The following is a 24,044-nucleotide window of genomic DNA, read 5'->3' as shown; positions in this document are numbered from 1 at the left end:
TTCCTTCTTGATCAAGATGTTCCTCTCTTGTCAAGGTGCTTCCTCTCTTCAACAAAGTACTTCCTCTCTTGATCAAGATGCTTCCTCTCTTCAACAAAGTGATTACTCTCTTTCAAAAGTACTTCCTCTCTTGATCAAGATGCTTCCTCTCTTCTTCAAGTACTTCTCTCTTCATCAAGATGCTTCCTCTCTTCATCAAGATGCTTCCTCTTCAACAAGGTGCTTCCTCTCTTCAAAGTACTTCCTCTCTTGATCAAGATGCTTCCTCTCTTTCAAAGTACTTCCTCTCTTCATCAAAGTGCTTCCTCTCTTCTCAAAAGTCTTCCTCTCTTCATCAAGATGCTTCCTCTCTTCTTCAAAGTACTTCCTCTCTTCTCAATGCTTCCTCTCTTGATCAAGATGCTTCCTCTCTTTCAAATGCTTCCTCTCTTCATCAAAGTGCTCCTCCTTCATCAAGATGCTTCCTCTCTTCATCAAGTGCTTCCTCTCTTCTTCAAAGTACTTCCTCTCTTCATCAAGATGCTTCCTCTCTTCTTCAAAGTACTTCCTCTCTTCATCAAGATGCTTCTCTTCTCAAAAGTACTTCCTCTCTTGATCAAGATGCTTCCTCTCTTCATCAAGGTGCTTCCTCTCTTCATCAAGATGCTTCTCTCTTCATCAAGATGCTTCCTCTCTTCTTCAAAGTACTTCCTCTCTTCATCAAGATGCTTCCTCTCTTCATCAAGGTGCTTCCTCTCTTCTCAAAGACTTCCTCTCTTCATCAAGTTTCCTCTCTTCATCAAAGTGATTCCTCTCTTCTTCAAAGTACTTCCTCTCTTCATCAAGGTGCTTCCTCTCTTCTCAAGTGCTTCCTCTTCATTCAAGATGCTTCCTCTCTTCATCAAAGTATTCCTCTCTTCTCAAAGTACTTCCTCTCTTCATCAAGGTGCTTCCTCTCTTCATCAAGATGCTTCTCTCTTCAAAGTACTTCCTCTCTTGATCAAGATGCTTCCTCTCTTCAAGTGCTTCCTCTCTTCATCAAAGTACTTCCTCTCTTCATCAAGATGCTTCCTCTCTTCTTCAAAGTACTTCCTCTCTTTCATCAAGATGCTTCCTCTCTTCATCAAAGTGCTTCCTCTCTTCTCAAAGTACTTCCTCTCTTCAAAAGTGCTTCCTCTCTTCTTCAAGTACTTCCTCTTCTCTTCAAAGTACTTCCTCTCTTGATCAAGGTGCTTCCTCTCTTCATCAAAGTACTTCCTCTCTTCATCAAGATGCTTCCTCTCTTCATCAAAGTGCTTCCTCTCTCTTCAAAGTACTTCCTCTCTTCATCAAGTGCTTCCTCTCTTCTCAAAGCTTCCTCTCTTCTTCAAAGTACTTCCTCTCTTCATCAAGATGCTTCCTCTCTTCTCAAAGTACTTCCTCTCTTCATCAAGTGCTTCCTCTCTTCTCAAAGTACTTCCTCTCTTCATCAAGTGCTTCCTCTCTTGATCAAGATGCTTCCTCTCTATCAAGATGCTTCTCTCTTCACAAGTGCTTCCTCTCTTCAACAAAGTACTTCCTCTCTTCATCAAGATGCTTCCTCTCTTCATCAAGTGCTTCCTCTCTTCATCAAGATGCTTCCTCTCTTCATCAAGTGCTTCCTCTCTTCACAAAAGTACTTCCTCTCTTCATCAAGATGCTTCCTCTCTTCAACAAGTGCTTCCTCTCTTCTTCAAAGTACTTCCTCTCTTGATCAAGGTGCTTCCTCTCTTCTCAAAGTACTTCCTTCATGATCAAGATGCTTCCTCTCTTCATCAAAGTACTTCCTCTCTTCTCAAAGCTTCCTCTCTTCTTCAAAGTACTTCCTCTCTTCATCAAGATGCTTCCTCTCTTCAATCAAGTGCTTCCTCTCTTCTTCAAAGTACTTCCTCTCTTCATCAAGATGCTTCCTCTCTTCTTCAAAGTACTTCCTCTCTTCATCAAGATGCTTCCTCTCTTCTTCAAAGTACTTCCTCTCTTCATCAAGATGCTTCCTCTCTTCATCAAGATGCTTCCTCTCTTCAAAGTACTTCCTCTCTTCATCAAGATGCTTCCTCTCTTCTTCAAGTACTTCCTCTCTTCATCAAGATGCTTCCTCTCTTCATCAAAGTACTTCCTCTCTTCATCAAGATGCTTCCTCTCTTCTTCAAGTACTTCCTCTCTTCATCAAGATGCTTCCTCTCTTCATCAAGGTGCTTCCTCTCTTCTTCAAAGTACTTCCTCTCTTCATCAAGATGCTTCCTCTCTTCTTCAAAGTACTTCCTCTCTTGATCAAGATGCTTCCTCTCTTCTTCAAGTACTTCCTCTCTTCAACAAAGTGATTCCTCTCTTCTCAAAGTACTTCCTCTCTTCATCAAGTGCTTCCTCTCTTCATCAAGATGCTTCCTCTCTTCATCAAGATGCTTCCTCTCTTCTTCAAAGTACTTCCTCTCTTCATCAAGATGCTCCTCTTCTTATCAAGACTTCTCTCTTCTTCAAAGTACTTCCTCTCTTCTCAAGATGCTTCCTCTCTTCTCAAAGTACTTCCTCTCTTCATCAAGTGCTTCCTCTCTTCATCAAGATGCTTCCTCTCTTCATCAAGATGCTTCCTCTCTTCATCAAATGCTTCCTCTCTTCTTCAAATACTTCCTCTCTTCATCAAGATGCTTCCTCTCTTCTTCAAAGTACTTCCTCTCTTCATCAAGATGCTTCCTCTCTTCATCAAGTGCTTCCTCTCTTCTTCAAAGTACTTCCTCTCTTCATCAAGATGCTTCCTCTCTTCTTCAAGTACTTCCTCTCTTCATCAAGTGCTTCCTCTCTTCATCAAGATGCTTCCTCTCTTCATCAAGGTGCTTCCTCTCTTCAACAAAGTACTTCCTCTCTTCATCAAGATGCTTCCTCTCTTCATCAAAGTGCTTCCTCTCTTCTCAAAGTACTTCCTCTCTTATCAAGGTGCTTCCTCTCTTCTTCAAGTACTTCCTCTCTTATCAAGATGCTTCCTCTCTTCATCAAGTACTTCCTCTCTTCATTCAAGTGCTTCCTCTCTTCTTCAAAGTACTTCCTCTCTTCATCAAGATGCTTCCTCTCTTGATCAAGGTGCTTCCTCTCTTCATCAAAGTACTTCCTCTCTTCATCAAGATGCTTCCTCTCTTCATCAAGTGCTTCCTCTCTTCTTCAAAGTACTTCCTCTCTTCATCAAGTGCTTCCTCTCTTCATTCAAAGTACTTCCTCTCTTCATCAAGATGCTTCCTCTCTTCTTCAAAGTACTTCCTCTCTTCATCAAGATGCTTCTCTCTTCTTCAAAGTACTTCCTCTCTTCATCAAAGATGCTTCCTCTCTTCATCAAGGTGCTTCCTCTCTTCTTCAAAGTACTTCCTCTCTTCATCAAGATGCTTCTCTCTTCTTCAAAGTACTTCCTCTCTTCATCAAGATGCTTCCTCTCTTCAACAAGTACTTCCTCTCTTCATCAAGATGCTTCCTCTCTTCATCAAGTGCTTCCTCTCTTCTTCAAAGTACTTCCTCTCTTCATCAAGATGCTTCCTCTCTTCTCAAAGTACTTCCTCTCTTCATCAAGATGCTTCCTCTCTTCAACAAGTGCTTCCTCTCTTCATCAAGATGCTTCCTCTCTTCATCAAGTGCTTCCTCTCTTCTTCAAAGTACTTCCTCTCTTCATCAAGATGCTTCCTCTCTTCATCAAAGTGCTTCCTCTCTTCTTCAAAGTACTTCCTCTCTTCATCAAGATGCTTCCTCTCTTCTCAAAGTGCTTCCTCTCTTCTTCAAAGTACTTCCTCTCTTCATCAAGATGCTTCCTCTCTTCATCAAGTGCTTCCTCTCTTCAACAAAGTACTTCCTCTCTTCATCAAGATGCTTCCTCTTCTTCAACAAGTGCTTCCTCTCTTCTTCAAAGTACTTCCTCTCTTATCAAGATGCTTCCTCTCTTCTTCAAAGTACTTCCTCTCTTCATCAAGTGCTTCCTCTCTTCATCAAGATGCTTCCTCTCTTCATCAAGTGCTTCCTCTCTTCTTCAAAGTACTTCCTCTCTTCATCAAGATGCTTCCTCTCTTCTTCAAAGTACTTCCTCTCTTCATCAAGATGCTTCCTCTCTTCATCAAGTGCTTCCTCTCTTCATCAAAGTACTTCCTCTCTTCATCAAGATGCTTCCTCTCTTCATCAAGTGCTTCCTCTCTTCTTCAAAGTACTTCCTCTCTTCATCAAGATGCTTCCTCTCTTCTTCAAAGTACTTCCTCTCTTCATCAAGATGCTTCCTCTCTCTCAAAGTATTCCTCTCTTCTCAAGTACTTCCTCTCTTGATCAAGATGCTTCCTCTCTATCAAGTGCTTCCTCTCTTCAAAGTACTTCCTCTCTTCATCAAGATGCTTCCTCTCTTCATCAAAGTGTTCCTCTCTTCTTCAAGTACTTCCTCTCTTGATCAAGATGCTTCCTCTCTTCTTCAAAGTACTTCCTCTCTTCATCAAGATGCTTCCTCTCTTCATCAAGATGCTTCCTCTCTTCATCAAGTGCTTCCTCTCTTCTTCAAAGTACTTCCTCTCTTGATCAAGATGCTTCCTCTCTTCTTCAAAGTACTTCCTCTCTTCATCAAGTGCTTCCTCTCTTCATCAAGATGCTTCCTCTCTTCATCAAGTGCTTCCTCTCTTCTCAAAGTATTCCTCTCTTCATCAAGATGCTTCCTCTCTTCTTCAAAGTACTTCCTCTCTTCATCAAGATGCTTCCTCTCTTCTCAAAGTACTTCCTCTCTTCATCAAGATGCTTCCTCTCTTCAAAGTGCTTCCTCTCTTCATCAAGATGCTTCCTCTCTTCATCAAGATGCTTCCTCTCTTCTTCAAAGTACTTCCTCTCTTCATCAAGATGCTTCCTCTCTTCATCAAGGTGCTTCCTCTCTTCTTCAAAGTACTTCCTCTCTTCATCAAGATGCTTCCTCTCTTCATCAAGTGCTTCCTCTCTTCTTCAAAGTACTTCCTCTCTTCATCAAGATGCTTCCTCTCTTCATCAAAGTGCTTCCTCTCTTCAACAAGTACTTCCTCTCTTCATCAAGATGCTTCCTCTCTTCATCAAGTGCTTCCTCTCTTCTTCAAAGTACTTCCTCTCTTTCAAGTGCTTCCTCTCTTCTCAAAGTACTTCCTCTCATCAAGATGCTTCCTCTCTTCATCAAAGTACTTCCTCTCTTCATCAAGATGCTTCCTCTCTTCTTCAAAGTACTTCCTCTCTTCATCAAAGCTTCCTCTCTTCATCAAGGTGCTTCCTCTCTTCATCAAGATGCTTCCTCTCTTCATCAAGATGCTTCCTCTCTTCTTCAAAGTACTTCCTCTCTTCATCAAGTGCTTCCTCTCTTCATCAAAGTACTTCCTCTCTTCATCAAGATGCTTCCTCTCTTCTCAAAGTACTTCCTCTCTTCATCAAGATGCTTCCTCTCTTCATCAAGTGCTTCCTCTCTTCTTCAAAGTACTTCCTCTCTTCATCAAGATGCTTCCTCTCTTCTTCAAAGTACTTCCTCTCTTCTCAAAGTACTTCCTCTCTTGATCAAGTGCTTCCTCTCTTCATCAAGATGCTTCCTCTCTTCATCAAGTACTTCCTCTCTTCATCAAGATGCTTCCTCTCTTCATCAAGATGCTTCCTCTCTTCTTCAAAGTACTTCCTCTCTATCAAGTGCTTCCTCTCTTCAAAGTACTTCCTCTCTTCATCAAGATGCTTCCTCTCTTCATCAAGATGCTTCCTCTCTTCTCAAAGTACTTCCTCTCTTCATCAAGATGCTTCCTCTCTTTTCAAAGTACTTCCTCTCTTCATCAAGATGCTTCCTCTCTTCTTCAAGTACTTCCTCTCTTCATCAAGATGCTTCCTCTCTTCTTCAAGTACTTCCTCTCTTCATCAAGATGCTTCCTCTCTTCATCAAGATGCTTCCTCTCTTCATCAAGGTGCTTCCTCTCTTCTTCAAAGTACTTCCTCTCTTGATCAAGATGCTTCCTCTCTTCTTCAAAGTACTTCCTCTCTTCATCAAGTGCTTCCTCTCTTCTTCAAAGTACTTCCTCTCTTCATCAAGATGCTTCCTCTCTTCTCAAAGTACTTCCTCTCTTCTCAAAGTACTTCCTCTCTTCATCAAGTGCTTCCTCTCTTCATCAAGATGCTTCCTCTCTTCAACAAGTACTTCCTCTCTTCTTCAAAGTACTTCCTCTCTTCATCAAGATGCTTCCTCTCTTCTTCAAAGTACTTCCTCTCTTATCAAGTGCTTCCTCTCTTCATCAAAGTACTTCCTCTCTTCATCAAGATGCTTCCTCTCTTCATCAAGTGCTTCTCTCTTCTTCAAAGTACTTCCTCTCTTCATCAAGATGCTTCCTCTCTTCTTCAAAGTACTTCCTCTCTTCATCAAGATGCTTCCTCTCTTCAAGTGCTTCCTCTCTTCATCAAGATGCTTCCTCTCTTCATCAAGATGCTTCCTCTCTTCTTCAAAGTACTTCCTCTCTTCATCAAGATGCTTCCTCTCTTCATCAAGTGCTTCCTCTCTTCTTCAAAGTACTTCCTCTCTTCATCAAGATGCTTCCTCTCTTCATCAAGTGCTTCCTCTCTTCTTCAAAGTACTTCCTCTCTTCATCAAGATGCTTCCTCTCTTCATCAAGTGCTTCCTCTCTTCAACAAAGTACTTCCTCTCTTCATCAAGATGCTTCCTCTCTTCATCAAAGTTTCCTCTCTTCTTCAAAGTACTTCCTCTCTTCATCAAGATGCTTCCTCTCTTCTCAAAGTACTTCCTCTCTTCATCAAGTGCTTCCTCTCTTCATCAAGATGCTTCCTCTCTTCATCAAGTGCTTCCTCTCTTCTTCAAAGTACTTCCTCTCTTCATCAAGATGCTTCCTCTCTTCTCAAAGTACTTCCTCTCTTCATCAAGTGCTTCCTCTCTTCATCAAGTGCTTCCTCTCTTCTTCAAGTACTTTCCTCTCTTCATCAAGATGCTTCCTCTCTTCATCAAGTGCTTCCTCTCTTCTTCAAAGTACTTCCTCTCTTGATCAAGTGCTTCCTCTCTTCTTCAAAGTACTTCCTCTCTTCATCAAGATGCTTCCTCTCTTCTTCAAAGTGCTTCCTCTCTTCTTCAAAGTACTTCCTCTCTTGATCAAGATGCTTCCTCTCTTGATCAAGTGCTTCCTCTCTTCAACAAAGTACTTCCTCTCTTCATCAAGATGCTTCCTCTCTTCAACAAGTGCTTCCTCTCTTCAAAGTACTTCCTCTCTTCATCAAGTGCTTCCTCTCTCTTCAAAGTACTTCCTCTCTTCATCAAGATGCTTCCTCTCTTCATCAAGATGCTTCCTCTCTTCATCAAGTGCTTCCTCTCTTCTTCAAAGTACTTCCTCTCTTCATCAAGATGCTTCCTCTCTTCTTCAAAGTACTTCCTCTCTTCATCAAGATGCTTCCTCTCTTCATCAAGATGCTTCCTCTCTTCATCAAGTGCTTCCTCTCTTCTTCAAAGTACTTCCTCTCTTCATCAAGATGCTTCCTCTCTTCTTCAAAGTACTTCCTCTCTTCATCAAGATGCTTCCTCTCTTCAAAGTACTTCCTCTCTTGATCAAGATGCTTCCTCTCTTCATCAAGTGCTTCCTCTCTTCATCAAGATGCTTCCTCTCTTCATCAAGATGCTTCCTCTCTTCTTCAAAGTACTTCCTCTCTTCATCAAGATGCTTCCTCTCTTCATCAAGTGCTTCCTCTCTTCATCAAAGTACTTCCTCTCTTCATCAATGCTTCCTCTCTTCATCAAGTGCTTCCTCTCTTCTTCAAAGTACTTCCTCTCTTCATCAAGATGCTTCCTCTCTTCATCAAGTGCTTCCTCTCTTCAACAAGTACTTCCTCTCTTCATCAAGATGCTTCCTCTCTTCATCAAAGTGCTTCCTCTCTTCTTCAAAGTACTTCCTCTCTTCATCAAGTGCTTCCTCTCTTCTTCAAGTACTTCCTCTCTTATCAAGATGCTTCCTCTCTTCATCAAAGTACTTCCTCTCTTCTCAAAGTGCTTCCTCTCTTCTCAAAGTACTTCCTCTCTTCATCAAGTGCTTCCTCTCTTCATCAAGTGCTTCCTCTCTTCATCAAGATGCTTCCTCTCTTCATCAAGATGCTTCCTCTCTTCTTCAAAGTACTTCCTCTCTTCATCAAGTGCTTCCTCTCTTCATCAAAGTGCTTCCTCTCTTCTTCAAAGTACTTCCTCTCTTCATCAAGATGCTTCCTCTCTTCTTCAAAGTACTTCCTCTCTTAAAGATGCTTCCTCTCTTCTTCAAAGTACTTCCTCTCTTCATCAAAGTGCTTCTCTTCTCAAAGCTTCCTCTCTTCATCAAGTGCTTCCTCTCTTCATCAAGATGCTTCCTCTCTTCATCAAGATGCTTCCTCTCTTCTTCAAAGTACTTCCTCTCTTCATCAAGATGCTTCCTCTCTTCATCAAGATGCTTCCTCTCTTCTTCAAAGCTTCCTCTCTTCATCAAGATGCTTCCTCTCTATCAAGATGCTTCCTCTCTTCATCAAGTGCTTCCTCTCTTCATCAAGATGCTTCCTCTCTTCATCAAGATGCTTCCTCTCTTCTTCAAAGTACTTCCTCTCTTCATCAAGATGCTTCCTCTCTTCATCAAGATGCTTCCTCTCTTCTTCAAAGTACTTCCTCTCTTCATCAAGATGCTTCCTCTCTTCATCAAGATGCTTCCTTCTTCATCAAGATGCTTCCTCTCTTCATCAAGATGCTTCCTCTCTTCTTCAAAGTACTTCCTCTCTTCATCAAGATGCTTCCTCTCTTCTTCAAAGTACTTCCTCTCTTCATCAAGATGCTTCCTCTCTTCATCAAGTGCTTCCTCTCTTCTTCAAAGTACTTCCTCTCTTCATCAAGATGCTTCCTCTCTTCTCAAAGTACTTCCTCTCTTCTTCAAGTACTTCCTCTCTTGATCAAGTGCTTCCTCTCTTCATCAAGATGCTTCCTCTCTTCATCAAAGTACTTCCTCTCTTCTCAAGATGCTTCCTCTCTTCTCAAAGTACTTCCTCTCTTCATCAAGATGCTTCCTCTCTTGATCAAGTGCTTCCTCTCTTCTTCAAAGTACTTCCTCTTCATCAAGATGCTTCCTCTCTTCATCAAAGTATTCCTCTCTTCTCAAAGTACTTCCTCTCTTCATCAAGGTGCTTCCTCTCTTCTTCAAAGTACTTCCTCTCTTCATCAAGATGCTTCCTCTCTTCATCAAGATGCTTCCTCTCTTCTTCAAAGTACTTCCTCTCTTCATCAAGATGCTTCCTCTCTTCTTCAAAGTACTTCCTCTCTTCATCAAATGCTTCCTCTCTTCATCAAGATGCTTCCTCTCTTATCAAGATGCTTCCTCTCTTCATCAAGATGCTTCCTCTCTTCTTCAAAGTACTTCCTCTCTTCATCAAGATGCTTCCTCTCTTCTCAAAGTACTTCCTCTCTTCATCAAGATGCTTCCTCTCTTCATCAAGATGCTTCCTCTCTTCTTCAAAGTACTTCCTCTCTTTCAAGATGCTTCCTCTCTTCTTCAAAGTACTTCCTCTCTTCATCAAGATGCTTCCTCTCTTATCAAGTGCTTCCTCTCTTCTTCAAAGTACTTCCTCTCTTCATCAAGATGCTTCCTCTCTTCTTCAAAGTACTTCCTCTCTTCATCAAGATGCTTCCTCTCTTCTTCAAAGTACTTCCTCTCTTCATCAAGATGCTTCCTCTCTTCATCAAGTGCTTCCTCTCTTCTTCAAAGTACTTCCTCTCTTCATCAATGCTTCCTCTCTTCTTCAAGTGCTTCCTCTCTTCTCAAAGTACTTCCTCTCTTCATCAAGTGCTTCCTCTTCTTCAAGTACTTCCTCTCTTATCAAGATGCTTCCTCTCTTCATCAAAGTACTTCCTCTCTTCTTCAAAGTACTTCCTCTCTTCATCAAAGTGCTTCCTCTCTTCTTCAAAGTACTTCCTCTCTTCTTCAAAGTACTTCCTCTCTTCATCAAGATGCTTCCTCTCTTCTTCAAAGTACTTCCTCTCTTCATCAAGATGCTTCCTCTCTTCTTCAAAGTACTTCCTCTCTTCATCAAATGCTTCCTCTCTTATCAAGTGCTTCCTCTCTTCATCAAGATGCTTCCTCTCTTCATCAAGATGCTTCCTCTCTTCTTCAAAGTACTTCCTCTCTTCATCAAGATGCTTCCTCTCTTCATCAAGTGCTTCCTCTCTTGATCAAGATGCTTCCTCTCTTCATCAAGATGCTTCCTCTCTTCAAAGTGCTTCCTCTCTTCTTCAAAGTACTTCCTCTCTTCATCAAGTGCTTCCTCTCTTCTTCAAAGTACTTCCTCTCTTGATCAAGATGCTTCCTCTCTTCATCAAAGTACTTCCTCTCTTCTTCAAAGTACTTCCTCTCTTCTTCAAAGTACTTCCTCTCTTCATCAAGATGCTTCCTCTCTTGATCAAGGTGCTTCCTCTCTTCTCAAAGTACTTCCTCTCTTGATCAAGATGCTTCCTCTCTTCTTCAAAGTACTTCCTCTCTTCATCAAGATGCTTCCTCTCTTCTTCAAAGTACTTCCTCTCTTGATCAAGATGCTTCCTCTCTTCATCAAGATGCTTCCTCTCTTCTCAAAGTACTTCCTCTCTTCATCAAGATGCTTCCTCTCTTCTTCAAAGTACTTCCTCTCTTCATCAAGATGCTTCCTCTCTTCATCAAAGTACTTCCTCTCTTCATCAAGATGCTTCCTCTCTTCATCAAAGTACTTCCTCTCTTCATCAAGATGCTTCCTCTCTTCATCAAGTGCTTCCTCTCTTCTTCAAAGTACTTCCTCTCTTGATCAAGATGCTTCCTCTCTTCTTCAAAGTACTTCCTCTCTTATCAAGATGCTTCCTCTCTTCTTCAAAGTACTTCCTCTCTTCATCAAGTGCTTCCTCTCTTCTTCAAAGTACTTCCTCTCTTCATCAAGTGCTTCCTCTCTTCATCAAGATGCTTCCTCTCTTCATCAAGATGCTTCCTCTCTTCTTCAAAGTACTTCCTCTCTTCATCAAGATGCTTCCTCTCTTCATCAAGTGCTTCCTCTCTTCTTCAAGTACTTCCTCTCTTCATCAAGATGCTTCCTCTCTTCTTCAAAGTACTTCCTCTCTTCATCAAAGTGCTTCCTCTCTTGATCAAATGCTTCCTCTCTTCATCAAGATGCTTCCTCTCTTCATCAAGATGCTTCCTCTCTTCTTCAAAGTACTTCCTCTCTTCATCAAGATGCTTCCTCTCTTCTCAAAGTACTTCCTCTCTTCATCAAGATGCTTCCTCTCTTCATCAAGTGCTTCCTCTCTTCTTCAAAGTACTTCCTCTCTTCATCAAGATGCTTCCTCTCTTCTTCAAAGTACTTCCTCTCTTCATCAAGTGCTTCCTCTCTTCAATGCTTCCTCTCTTGATCAAGGTGCTTCCTCTCTTCAACAAGTACTTCCTCTCTTCATCAAGATGCTTCCTCTCTTCAAAGTACTTCTTCTTCAAAGTACTTCCTCTCTGATCAAGTGCTTCCTCTCTTCTTCAAAGTACTTCCTCTCTTGATCAAGATGCTTCCTCTCTTCATCAAAGTACTTCCTCTCTTCTCAAAGCTTCCTCTCTTCTTCAAAGTACTTCCTCTCTTCATCAAGATGCTTCCTCTCTTGATCAAGGTGCTTCCTCTCTTCAACAAAGTACTTCCTCTCTTGATCAAGATGCTTCCTCTCTTCAACAAGTATTCTCTCTCTTCAAAGTACTTCCTCTCTTCATCAAGTGCTTCCTCTCTTCTTCAAAGTACTTCTCTCTCTTGATCAAATGCTTCCTCTCTTCTTCAAAGTACTTCCTCTCTTCATCAAGATGCTTCCTCTCTTCTTCAAAGTACTTCCTCTCTTCATCAAGATGCTTCCTCTCTGATCAAGTGCTTCCTCTCTTCTTCAAAGTACTTCCTCTCTTGATCAAGATGCTTCCTCTCTTCTTCAAAGTACTTCCTCTCTTGATCAAGGTGCTTCCTCTCTTCAACAAAGTACTTCCTCTCTTCATCAAGATGCTTCCTCTCTTCATCAAGGTGCTTCCTCTCTTCTTCAAAGTACTTCCTCCTTCTTCATCAAGATGCTTCCTCTCTTCTTTCAAAGTACTTCCTCTCTTCATCAAGTGCTTCCTCTCTTCAAAGTGTCCTCTCTTCTTCAAAGTACTTCCTCTCTTCATCAAGATGCTTCCTCTCTCTTCAATACTTCCTCTCTTCATCAAGTACTTCCTCTCTTCATCAAGTGCTTCCTCTCTTCTTCAAAGTACTTCCTCTCTTCATCAAGATGCTTCTCTCTCTTCTTCAAGAGTGCTTCCTCTCTTCTTCAAAGTACTTCCTCTCTTGATCAAGATGCTTCCTCTCTTCAAGTACTTCCTCTCTTCACAAATGCTTCCTCTCTTTCAAAGTACTTCCTCTCTTCAATCAAAGTGATTCCTCTCTTCTTCAAAGTACTTCCTCTCTTGATCAAGATGCTTCCTCTCTTCTTCAAAGTACTTCCTCTCTTCATCAAGTGCTTCCTCTCTTCATCAAGATGCTTCCTCTCTTCATCAAGTGCTTCCTCTCTTCTTCAAAGTACTTCCTCTCTTCATCAAGATGCTTCCTCTCTTCTTCAAAGTACTTCCTCTCTTCATCAAGATGCTTCCTCTCTTCATCAAGGTGCTTCCTCTCTTCTTCAAAGTACTTCCTCTCTTCATCAAGATGCTTCCTCTCTTCATCAAATGCTTCTCTCTCTTCAAAGTACTTCCTCTCTTGATCAAGATGCTTCCTCTCTTCTTCAAAGTACTTCCTCTCTTCATCAAGATGCTTCCTCTCTTCTTCAAAGTGATTCCTCTCTTCTTCAAAGTACTTCCTCTCTTGATCAAGATGCTTCCTCTCTTGATCAAGTGCTTCCTCTCTTCCAAAGTACTTCCTCTCTTGATCAAGATGCTTCCTCTCTTCAACAAAGTGATTACTCTCTTCTTCAAAGTACTTCCTCTCTTGATCAAGGTGCTTCCTCTCTTCTTCAAAGTACTTCCTCTCTTCATCAAGATGCTTCCTCTCTTCATCAAGATGCTTCCTCTCTTCATCAAGGTGCTTCCTCTCTTCTTCAAAGTACTTCCTCTCTTGATCAAGATGCTTCCTCTCTTCTTCAAAGTACTTCCTCTCTTCATCAAGGTGCTTCCTCTCTTCATCAAGATGCTTCCTCTCTTCATCAAGGTGCTTCCTCTCTTCTTCAAAGTACTTCCTCTCTTCATCAAGATGCTTCCTCTCTTCTTCAAAGTACTTCCTCTCTTCATCAAGATGCTTCGTCTCTTCTTCAAAGTACTTCCTCTCTTGATCAAGATGCTTCCTCTCTTGAGCAAAGTGCTTCCTCTCTTCATCAAGATGCTTCCTCTCTTCATCAAGATGCTTCCTCTCTTCTTCAAAGTACTTCCTCTCTTCATCAAGATGCTTCCTCTCTTCATCAAGGTGCTTCCTCTCTTCTTCAAAGTACTTCCTCTCTTCATCAAGATGCTTCCTCTCTTCTTCAAAGTACTTCCTCTCTTCATCAAGGTGCTTCCTCTCTTGATCAAGATGCTTCCTCTCTTGATCAAGGTGCTTCCTCTCTTCAACAAAGTACTTCCTCTCTTGATCAAGATGCTTCCTCTCTTCAACAAAGTGATTCCTCTCTTCTTCAAAGTACTTCCTCTCTTGATCAAGGTGCTTCCTCTCTTCTTCAAAGTACTTCCTTTCTTGATCAAGATGCTTCCTCTCTTCATCAAAGTACTTCCTCTCTTCTTCAAAGTGCTTCCTCTCTTCTTCAAAGTACTTCCTCTCTTCATCAAAGTACTTCCTCTCTTCATCAAGGTGCTTCCTCTCTTCATCAAGATGCTTCCTCTCTTCATCAAGGTGCTTCCTCTCTTCTTCAAAGTACTTCCTCTCTTCATCAAGATGCTTCCTCTCTTCATCAAAGTACTTCCTCTCTTCATCAAGATGCTTCCTCTCTTCTTCAAAGTACTTCCTCTCTTCATCAAGATGCTTCCTCTCTTCATCAAGGTGCTTCCTCTCTTCTTCAAAGTACTTCCTTTCTTGATCAAGATGCTTCCTCTCTTCTTCAAAGTACTTCCTCTCTTCTTCAAAGTACTTCCTCTCTTGATCAAGGTGCTTCCTCTCTTCATCAAGATGCTTCCTCTCTTCAACAAAGTACTTCCTCTCTTCATCAAGATGCTTCCTCTCTTCTTCAAAGTACTTCCTCTCTTCATCAAGATGCTTCCTCTCTTCATCAAGGTGCTTCCTCTCTTCTTCAAAGTACTTCCTCTCTTCATCAAGATGCTTCCTCTCTTCATCAAAGTACTTCCTCTCTTCATCAAGATGCTTCCTCTCTTCTTCAAAGTACTTCCTCTCTTCTTCAAAGTACTTCCTCTCTTGATCAAGATGCTTCCTCTCTTGATCAAGGTGCTTCCTCTCTTCAACAAAGTACTTCCTCTCTTGATCAAGATGCTTCCTCTCTTCAACAAAGTGATTACTCTCTTCTTCAAAGTACTTCCTCTCTTCATCAAGGTGCTTCCTCTCTTCATCAAGATGCTTCCTCTCTTCATCAAGATGCTTCCTCTCTTCTTCAAAGTACTTCCTCTCTTCATCAAGATGCTTCCTCTCTTCATCAAGATGCTTCCTCTCTTCTTCAAAGTACTTCCTCTCTTCATCAAGATGCTTCCTCTCTTCTTCAAAGTACTTCCTCTCTTCATCAAAGTGCTTCCTCTCTTGATCAAGATGCTTCCTATCTTGATCAAGATGCTTCCTCTCTTCATCAAGATGCTTCCTCTCTTCTTCAAAGTACTTCCTCTCTTCATCAAGATGCTTCCTCTCTTCTTCAAAGTACTTCCTCTCTTCATCAAGATGCTTCCTCTCTTCATCAAGGTGCTTCCTCTCTTCTTCAAAGTACTTCCTCTCTTCAACAAAGTGATTCCTCTCTTCTTCAAAGTACTTCCTCTCTTCATCAAGGTGCTTCCTCTCTTGATCAAGATGCTTCCTCTCTTGATCAAGGTGCTTCCTCTCTTCAACAAAGTACTTCCTCTCTTGATCAAGATGCTTCCTCTCTTCAACAAAGTGATTCCTCTCTTCTTCAAAGTACTTCCTCTCTTGATCAAGGTGCTTCCTCTCTTCTTCAAAGTACTTCCTTTCTTGATCAAGATGCTTCCTCTCTTCATCAAAGTACTTCCTCTCTTCTTCAAAGTGCTTCCTCTCTTCTTCAAAGTACTTCCTCTCTTCATCAAAGTACTTCCTCTCTTCATCAAGATGCTTCCTCTCTTCTTCAAAGTACTTCCTCTCTTCATCAAGATGCTTCCTCTCTTCTTCAAAGTACTTCCTCTCTTCTTCAAAGTACTTCCTCTCTTGATCAAGATGCTTCCTCTCTTCTTCAAAGTACTTCCTCTCTTGATCAAGATGCTTCCTCTCTTCTTCAAAGTACTTCCTCTCTTCAACAAAGTGATTCCTCTCTTGATCAAGATGCTTCCTCTCTTGATCAAGGTGCTTCCTCTCTTCAACAAAGTACTTCCTCTCTTGATCAAGATGCTTCCTCTCTTCAACAAAGTGATTCCTCTCTTCTTCAAAGTACTTCCTCTCTTGATCAAGATGCTTCCTCTCTTCTTCAAAGTACTTCCTCTCTTCATCAAGATGCTTCCTCTCTTCTTCAAAGTACTTCCTCTCTTCATCAAAGTGCTTCCTCTCTTGATCAAGATGCTTCCTATCTTGATCAAGATGCTTCCTCTCTTCATCAAGATGCTTCCTCTCTTCTTCAAAGTACTTCCTCTCTTCATCAAGATGCTTCCTCTCTTCTTCAAAGTACTTCCTCTCTTCATCAAGATGCTTCCTCTCTTCAACAAAGTGATTCCTCTCTTCTTCAAAGTACTTCCTCTCTTCATCAAGGTGCTTCCTTTCTTGATCAAGATGCTTCCTCTCTTCTTCAAAGTACTTCCTCTCTTGATCAAGATGCTTCCTCTCTTCTTCAAAGTACTTCCTCTCTTGATCAAGATGCTTCCTCTCTTGAGCAAGGTGCTTCCTCTCTTCATCAAGATGCTTCCTCTCTTCATCAAGATGCTTCCTCTCTTCTTCAAAGTACTTCCTCTCTTCATCAAGATGCTTCCTCTCTTCATCAAGATGCTTCCTCTCTTCAACAAAGTGATTCCTCTCTTCTTCAAAGTACTTCCTCTCTTCATCAAGATGCTTCCTCTCTTCAACAAAGTGATTCCTCTCTTCTTCAAAGTACTTCCTCTCTTCATCAAGATGCTTCCTCTCTTCAACAAAGTGATTCCTCTCTTCAACAAAGTGATTCCTCTCTTCTTCAAAGTACTTCCTCTCTTGATCAAGGTGCTTCCTCTCTTCTTCAAAGTACTTCCTCTCTTCAACAAAGTGATAACCACTCCTCGCTTTGCTTCGTCAATGGTTTCAGCAAGTTTGCCATTACTACTTTCAACTAATTTATGTCGAGGGTAAAACGCAATAGAGTCGTCAGCAGCTTTTATAAGATATCCATTACCTTGCGTAGAGTCTACGATATAATAGTTTCTACTTAACCTTAAACGTTTCTTTGTCAACGGTTTGTCGTCAAGAACTACACGAACTTTTGTACCAGGAATGAGGGTAAATTGCGTTGAATTTCTGATATTTTGTGTTTGGCTTCGTTTCTTTTGTATATACTTTTCTTCTTGTTGTTGTGTCATTGAATTTGGTGTATGTCCTGTTGTAGAATGTGTTGAGGAATTATATACTTCGAGAAAATGTTTCATTGTTTCTTCGGTAAAGTCTCGCTCTTGGTTTAAATCTCTGAGCGTTCTTATGAAGCGGTTTATGATGCCGAGTATGTTATGGTTATGGTCTTCAGTAGTGTAGTGAGTTATGTTATGCTTAATGAGAAAATCTGTGATTTCATTGCTGAGGTATGCACTGTCTTGGTCTGATGTTAAAGTACTTGGGCTATGTTCTGCTACAAACTTTTGTAAAACTCTTAAAACATCATGAGTTCCTTTATTCCTCATTGGATATGCATATGCTTTACGAGTGTTAACATTAATGAAGATGAGGAATGGGTTATGTCCTCCTTTTCTGCTTTGAATGAAAGTGTCAAATTGGTATGCGTCAGGAGTGTTGGAGTAAATTGGTAAAAAGTAGTCGTAAGGGTTTATTTTTGTTTGATGTACAACATTTTTGTCAAAGAACCTTTTCACTTCAGCTCTGTTAGTAAATCCCCAACTCTTTGCAGCTTCATTGAACTTCTTAAATGACCTCCATGGATGTTGTTCGAATACTTCTTTCAAGCTCATTTATGTAAAGTTAAAGATTTTATTCAAGGCTCAAGCGCGTTCATTGAACGCGGTACCATGCGAATATAGTCACAAATGGTGGCATATAATCTGCACCCGAGCCTGTTGGATTTGTTGTGAAAGTGTGTGAATGATTTCCTGTGGTTCCACAGAAAATACCTGCGCTTGAATCTACTGGGTCACCTGAAATATCATATCTATTCATTCCCTGTCTATCCGAACCTGCTGCAAGATTTGCATAACCTCTTTTTGTTATTGAATGTGAATGACTACCTGTTGTGTTTGTCGTTCCTGTATGAGTGTGCGGTGGAAGGTTTGCTTCTTTAATTTTCTTCGAACCTCCTGTTTGCTTTGAAGAGTTAGCACAGTATAAGAATTTGTCTACAATCTGTTCCCACGTACCAAAACCTAAAACACTTGCTGGATTTGTTGAATTCATTGACGTATAAATAGAGCAACAGGATATAATGTTTGAAGAATCTGAGCCTTCATTGTTTGAAGTTCATGTTTAACGTTTATAACTATTATGCCATCTTCAATATTTATATTGTTTGTTATTAAACCATTAGGAAAAGTAGGAGGATAAATTCTTTGTTCTTGTACAGTTGCACCGTTTCTTCCTGTTTTTGTTACTATTTCGATGCATGCTTTAATTTCTTTAATCTTGATTGTTTGAAATTCTTCATGTGTATGGTTCTTGTCGGCTTTTCCATTAAGCGCAGCATTTACTTCCGACTTCTTTGCATAATTTTCATCTACATAAGTTTTGTCGGCTTTCTTATCTAACATTGCTGGTAGTTCATATGCTTCAAAGTTTCTGGCATGATCTTCGATATTCCTGCAACTGTTATCTAAATTGTTTAGTGTATCTTTTACGCTTGTACTTGGATTCTCTAAAGGTGCACTTGAACCAAGGGTATAGTTCAATATTATGTTGTCTGCTCTAACAGTTGAGAAGGATTTATGTGTATGTTCTTTATCTGCTTTCTTATCTAACATTGCTGGTAGTTCGTGTGTTTCAAAGTTTCTGACATGACCTTCAATGTTCATACATTTACTATTTAAGGAGTTTAGTGTATCTTTTACGCTTGTACTTGGATTCTCTAAAGGTGCACTTAAACCAAGGGTATAGTTCAATATTATGTCGTCTGCTCTAACAGTAGTGAAGGATTCATGTGTATGGTTCTTGTCAGCTTTACTATTTAATGTAGCTTGAGTTCATTTATATCGGAGATATTGTGTTTATGAGATTTCAAAACTTTGTTCGTTGCGTCAAGTTCATCTTTGTCAGCTTTACTTTTTAATAGCATCTTCAAAAGTTATTTTTGCCTTAACTCTCAATGTAAATCTTGGTTCAACTAATACACCGTTAACAAAGAAATACGAAGCATATATTTCATCGTTATAACCAAATGCTTCTTGTGCTTTACCTGTGTCATACTGTACAGTACAGTGTATGTCATAACCTTTAGCACGAATGTATTTATATCTTCTTTCATTAACATCTTCAGTGCTTATTTGTTCATCCTGTATTAAATATCCATGGTAGTCCGTTATAATCTGTTCGTCTGAAGTTATATAATGAACGTGGTTCTTGACTTTATCACTCAGAGTTAAAAGCTCATTTTTGTCTGCTTTTTCGGCTAATTTCTCATTAACATCATTCACTTCTAATTCAACTCTTCCGCCAGAACTCTTATTATCATTAATCTTTTTCATTAATTCGGTAATTACGTCATAAAGACTATATTCTGTTTTCGGTTTTGTAAATAATGAGTCAAAATTTCTTTTCATCATTACATCGCTGACATTAATGATATCACCAATTCCTTTTTCATTTATTCTCTTCATTAATTCTGCAATAATGACGAATATATAATCTGTTAATTTATTCTCTTCATCGAGGGTTATAGAATGTTTTGAAATTGAATCATTAACTCCTCTAAATAAATCAATAACTTCAGGATACACGTTTTTAATGTCTCGAATAACCCGACCAGTATCCTGTTGTTCATGTTCTTCGTTCCCGTCGTTACGTGGTTTTATATCTCTAACCATCATCAACGCAGCCATAACCGGAGGGTTTGTTGCTATCTGTTCGAAAATCCGTCCGTTATGTACGGTATATCTAAATAATTTCTTTGTGTTTGTTAAAACATTTGAAACAAGTCTTTTAAAACCATCTACAAAATTTCCTGTTTCACCTAATGTTCTTGCAGCATTTACAAGCTCACCCATTCCCGCTTTTGACCCCAAAAACGTCCATATTGCATTTATTTCACTCTGTATAGTTGTCCATTCAGCGAAACTAACACCCGCATTCGCTAAGCTGAAAATGAAATTCAGTGGATCGAACTTAATTCCACCTTCTTTTTCAATTTCAACGAACTCACTAACATGAGATTTTAAGTATTCTTTCGTTAAAATTGTTTTCCCCGATGTTATGTCATTAACGAAACTATCACCGTCAAAAGTTAACGAATTCAATTTCGTCGTTGATGCTTTTATTTCATACACCGCTTTATCAATAGTTTTTGGCTCACCTTCTTTAGAAGCATATGAAACATTAATGAATGAATTATATGTATTCGTGAATGAATTAAAATCAATGATTTTCATTAATGACGCCTTTAATGATTCATTTACTGTCGAATCCCTTAAAGTAATTAATGAACTGTCATTTATGAAAGGTACACTGCAAACCGTCGAGTTTGGATCAAATGCTGTAGTTGGTGCATGAATATTAATGATATAAGTCATTAAATCATTAAGTGACGTAAATAATGTTGTCGTTTTTGATTTAATTTCTTTAGCATCTGTTATATACGGTAATTTTATTTCTGTAGTTTCTGAATTAAAGATATTCGCTAAAATGTTTTGTAAACTGTTTTGAACAGCTGTGTAAACCGTTGAATCCGGAACTCTTACGATTTCACCGTCCTTAATAAAAGGCATTGCACATGGTGTAGTGCTTGGGTCAAATCTTTTTGGGTTATGATTCAACATATATTCTAATGCTTCATAAACAGACCTATATACGGTTGTATTATCTTTTTCAATAATTTCACCGTCCTTTATAAACGGCATAGTACATGGAGTTAAAATAGGGTCAAACTTTTCATAGTCCTTCCATGTTATGTATTTCTCAGTATTTCCATCAGTGATAACAATATATTTGTCAGTAAGTGTGAGAGAGTATTGACCAAAATATAAACGTTTAGCTCTGTCAGCTTCATACGCATATGCAGCTATACTCATATTTTAATGAGAATAAAATGTTGTTCTATTTGCAAAGTACAGACCCGAATGAATACGGGACAGTAAAGCTACAAACAAACTTAGGTCTACAGAATGAGGCGCTTGCATTCAGAATGGTTGACTTCAATACTATCGCTTCATTCGTTATAACAGATGAAACAGATTTCATGGAGATTGAAATAGATGGAAAGAAGCACGAAATAAGATTTCACAATAATGTAGAATATAAGATGGAAACATTAGCTGGAGTGTTAAATGCTCTCATAAATACTACAATAAACAAGGATAACGAAGAAAACTTAATGAATGTTAAACTTATTGCAGGAGTTTTGAAGTTCAGTTATGCGAAGGAGTTTAAGATAACACGAATGAGTCATAGAGTACAACTTCTTTTGGGTGCATACCATATGACATTTCCTTTGAAAAGTGTTGACAAAACGATTGAGATGAAATCTGTTCCATACGTATGTTATGGTAATTGTTTATACATTGAGTCTAAAATAGCTAATGTCACAGGCATTTCAGGAGTTAATAGTAAAGGTTCAGTAGAATATAAATCCTTCTGTTATGCAGTCAATTCAATGTTCATTCCAAATGTTCCTGTCATAGCAACTCATTTAGGTAAATGGGTTCGCATTAGTCCTCATAATTTGAAAGACATGCAATTCAGACTTGTTGACTTTCAAGGAGAGCCTGTAGAACTGAAGGCACCAGTGCGAATGACTGTTGAAGTTGACTTTTTAGAAAATATTAAATGCAACAGCTTACAAGAGAACTCAGAGCTAAAAATATAAAGTATGAATGTTATGTATTAGGTCATGCACTTTGGTTGTTGCTGTTTGATGAAACAAATGAATTAGTTATGTCAGTCAAAGAACAGAAAAATATTGTGTTAGTGAAAACTGCACCAAGTCAATAAGATTAGGTTTGCATTATGAAGATGAGTTCGATACTGTTGAAGAAGTTTTGGATAGATATTACAAATTGCTAACTTGAAATTTTTTGACTGACGGCGCAAAGCGCCAAGATGGGCTCAAAGAGCCCTCCTGACTGCTTTAATTTACTAAAACATATTTCAAACAAAGCTTATAGTCAGTAGATAGTTTTGTATACTCGTTCGAATATTTATACTTAAACTCAACTCCTGTAGTTCCTGGTGTTTCAATGATGCGGATGTTACCTATTTTCATGAATAGTGGAGTTTGACCACAGCATTCTATTTCAGGGTCGAGATAGTCAATGACACATTGTTTCCCTGTTATTCGTGAGATAACATTTTCAAGGTCCTCCTTTGTTAGAATTATTTGGTTCTTGCTTATAAGATTTGTCAAAAGCTTTCTTATCGTCTTTGAGTAAAATTGTTTGGTATAACTGAAGAAGGTAATGGTCTACGTTATCTGAAGGATTTGTTTGAACATTTGTGTAAGGATTGTCGTTGGCTTCTCTTGAAAGAATTTGGTCCAGTGGTGGATACTCTAACTTAACGTCTGATGTAGCGTTAGCGTTTGAAGCTGAGTTTAAATTCACGGATTTCAGCTCTGGTTCTGGTTCTTTCAAACACTCTGAACTATAGTTCTTTATGACAATATTGTTTGTCGTTCGTGAGTCAACATTTGATGTTGGTTCAATTGGAACATTAACGGCACCAGCTAAGATGGATTTGCTTCTCATTTCATATAGAATAAAAACCTTTTATATGTATGAAATGAACAATATACTCGACAAGGGTTTGAATGTAAAGCTAACGAATGAAAATATTGTTGAATTCACTGAGACAGGTGCTGTGTATAAAGATGTAGAACTACTGAACAAAAGAGCTAAGGAAGAAGCAGGAACATGAACAAAGGGTGGAAGCCTATAAAAATTTATGTCAATGATGGCTCAGGAGGTTCAAACATAAAGTATGCAGAAAGTTATAGAGTTTATGCTCTCAAAGGTGAAAAGCCTTCATTTAAGAACAGCTATTCTAACACATATCCTCAAAAGCTAACGGATGGGGAAGTGGATGATATGAATGACAGCAAAAATATTAACAGAAATGGCGACAGAGATGCATGGAATTTGTTTACCATCAGTCAATTGAAGGTTAAACTTTAAAACAATGTTGGTCGTTCCCATGGAATATTTTTGACTTTAATGGTATTAGTCATGATATGAATCTCAAGGTTATGAACGAGGAGAGATGAGAGACTTATATGCTTCCCAAATTTCTTCAAAAGGTAATGTTATACCTGACTGTTTCCAAATGAGTTCAATGTCATAGCGTGAGCTTGAAAGATAACGAAGTCAGTTATGAGACGTTTTATGTTTAAAGCTAAAAACCTCCATGTTTGCATAAGTATTGCTACAGTTAAATGGTAATGTCTGACTTTAGTAATGATGTTAGCTAATGGTGAGTCTGGTTTTGACACTAAACCTTTACCAGCGAAGTCGTCACAAACGAGCAGAGTGTTTGAAGGATACTTTTTGAAGGGGTATTTTGAAAGTTTTGACAGAATGTAGTTTGTAAGTCGTTTCATATCGTAAACTCCTGAGTATTGACGTAAGTGGTGTTTGTCAATAATTCTTTCCATCTCCTCAGAAGTCTTTTGCATTCCTGACTGTATAAATTCAACGATGGCATAATATTTTCTCTTACGTCGAATGTAACGTTGAAGAAATTCAATGAGTTCACTGTCTGGAACTTTAACGACAGAGGCTTGAACTTTTGACATAAATGTTTTCGCTGTTGAGTCCATAGAGTCTGAAGTTGCTGATATAATGATTTGGTCATAATATGAGTCATTTCCTAAACGTTTTGTTATGAGTATATGACGAATTAAATTAAATGTCTTTCCTGACCCCATCTTTCCACAATAGAAATAAACGCCATTTGAACAGAACTCATAGTCCTTACTGAAAGGAAGAATGAGAGAAGAGTTAAGTTTGTCTGTAGTTTCATTCATGTCTTCATCTACGTCATGTATTAAATGCTTCATTTTATCTCCATTAAAAATGCAAGTCAGAAATATTCAGAACATAGCACCGAGTCTAACTGACAAGAGTATAAAGATATACTATGAACATGTTATGATGAAACCAACCAAAATTCAAGAAAGTCAGTATACTTATGAATATCCAAGACACTGGGTAGAGTATGTAGGAGGTGAGAAAGCTATTGAAATCAGACAGGTTCGAAGTATTCCAGCAGGAAGAACAATATTATTGAAGAACTTTAATGTTTTGAGGTATAATGATGAAACAAAGAAGCAAGATAGTTTTCCTGTTGCTGTGTATGTGAACTTAGATACAGGAGATGACATGAAAGTTTTTAACACAAAGCTTCAAACGGTAGTGAGAGAACAACTGACTGCGGAAGGGCATCCATTACCTTCAGAAGTTACCATAGCATATAATTTTGAAACAAACTCAATAGATTTAAAGTCATCTCTGCAAAGAAGTCAGGTTTTACATTTAATGAAGCAGATGTATATTCGAATGAAAACTTCAAAGCTATTGCATGGTTAGATAATGACGATTGCTTTAAGAAAATATTTAAATACAGTGACT

The 24,044-nt window shown here is 39.1% G+C and overlaps 4 protein-coding genes and 4 pseudogenes across 8 annotated transcripts, besides 1 other annotated feature; 4 read left to right on the top strand and 4 right to left on the bottom strand.

Annotated features, from left to right (window-relative positions):
• Positions 1 to 3,736: 3,736 nt before the first annotated feature.
• TVAGG3_0758070 lies at positions 3,737 to 6,452 on the top strand (annotated as a pseudogene). The gene has a single exon. A coding segment is annotated over exon 1 (2,716 nt).
• A 3,989-nt stretch (positions 6,453 to 10,441) lies between these two features.
• On the top strand, positions 10,442 to 11,101 carry TVAGG3_0758060 (phosphoryn-related-related family; the record flags this gene model as incomplete). The annotated part of the gene is made up of 1 exon (XM_051245497.1): positions 10,442 to 11,101. The coding sequence occupies one exon, from the start codon at positions 10,442 to 10,444 to the stop codon at positions 11,099 to 11,101; it is 660 nt and encodes a 219-aa protein (XP_051092084.1).
• A 191-nt stretch (positions 11,102 to 11,292) lies between these two features.
• Positions 11,293 to 14,667, top strand: TVAGG3_0758050 (annotated as a pseudogene). The gene has a single exon. A coding segment is annotated over exon 1 (3,375 nt).
• A 1,652-nt stretch (positions 14,668 to 16,319) lies between these two features.
• Positions 16,320 to 24,044: a mobile genetic element.
• Positions 16,421 to 17,237, bottom strand: TVAGG3_0758040 (integrase core domain containing protein family; the record flags this gene model as incomplete). The annotated part of the gene is made up of 1 exon (XM_051245496.1): positions 16,421 to 17,237. A coding segment is annotated over one exon (817 nt), but the record flags the coding sequence as incomplete, so codon positions are not given.
• Positions 17,550 to 18,287, bottom strand: TVAGG3_0758030 (annotated as a pseudogene). The gene has a single exon. A coding segment is annotated over exon 1 (738 nt).
• TVAGG3_0758020 (uncharacterized protein) lies at positions 18,825 to 19,856 on the bottom strand (the record flags this gene model as incomplete). The annotated part of the gene is made up of 1 exon (XM_051245495.1): positions 18,825 to 19,856. A coding segment is annotated over one exon (1,032 nt), but the record flags the coding sequence as incomplete, so codon positions are not given.
• TVAGG3_0758010 (uncharacterized protein) lies at positions 20,609 to 21,289 on the top strand (the record flags this gene model as incomplete). The annotated part of the gene is made up of 1 exon (XM_051245494.1): positions 20,609 to 21,289. One exon carries the CDS (start codon positions 20,609 to 20,611, stop codon positions 21,287 to 21,289), a length of 681 nt encoding a protein of 226 aa, XP_051092081.1.
• TVAGG3_0758000 lies at positions 21,551 to 22,166 on the bottom strand (annotated as a pseudogene). Its single transcript has one exon. A coding segment is annotated over exon 1 (616 nt).

This window comes from Trichomonas vaginalis, chromosome III (assembly GCF_026262505.1).
Source record: "Trichomonas vaginalis G3 chromosome III, whole genome shotgun sequence".
Lineage (NCBI taxonomy): Eukaryota > Parabasalia > Trichomonadida > Trichomonadidae > Trichomonas > Trichomonas vaginalis.
Note: the sequence above shows the minus strand (reverse complement) of the source record. Positions and strands in the feature narration are given on the sequence as shown.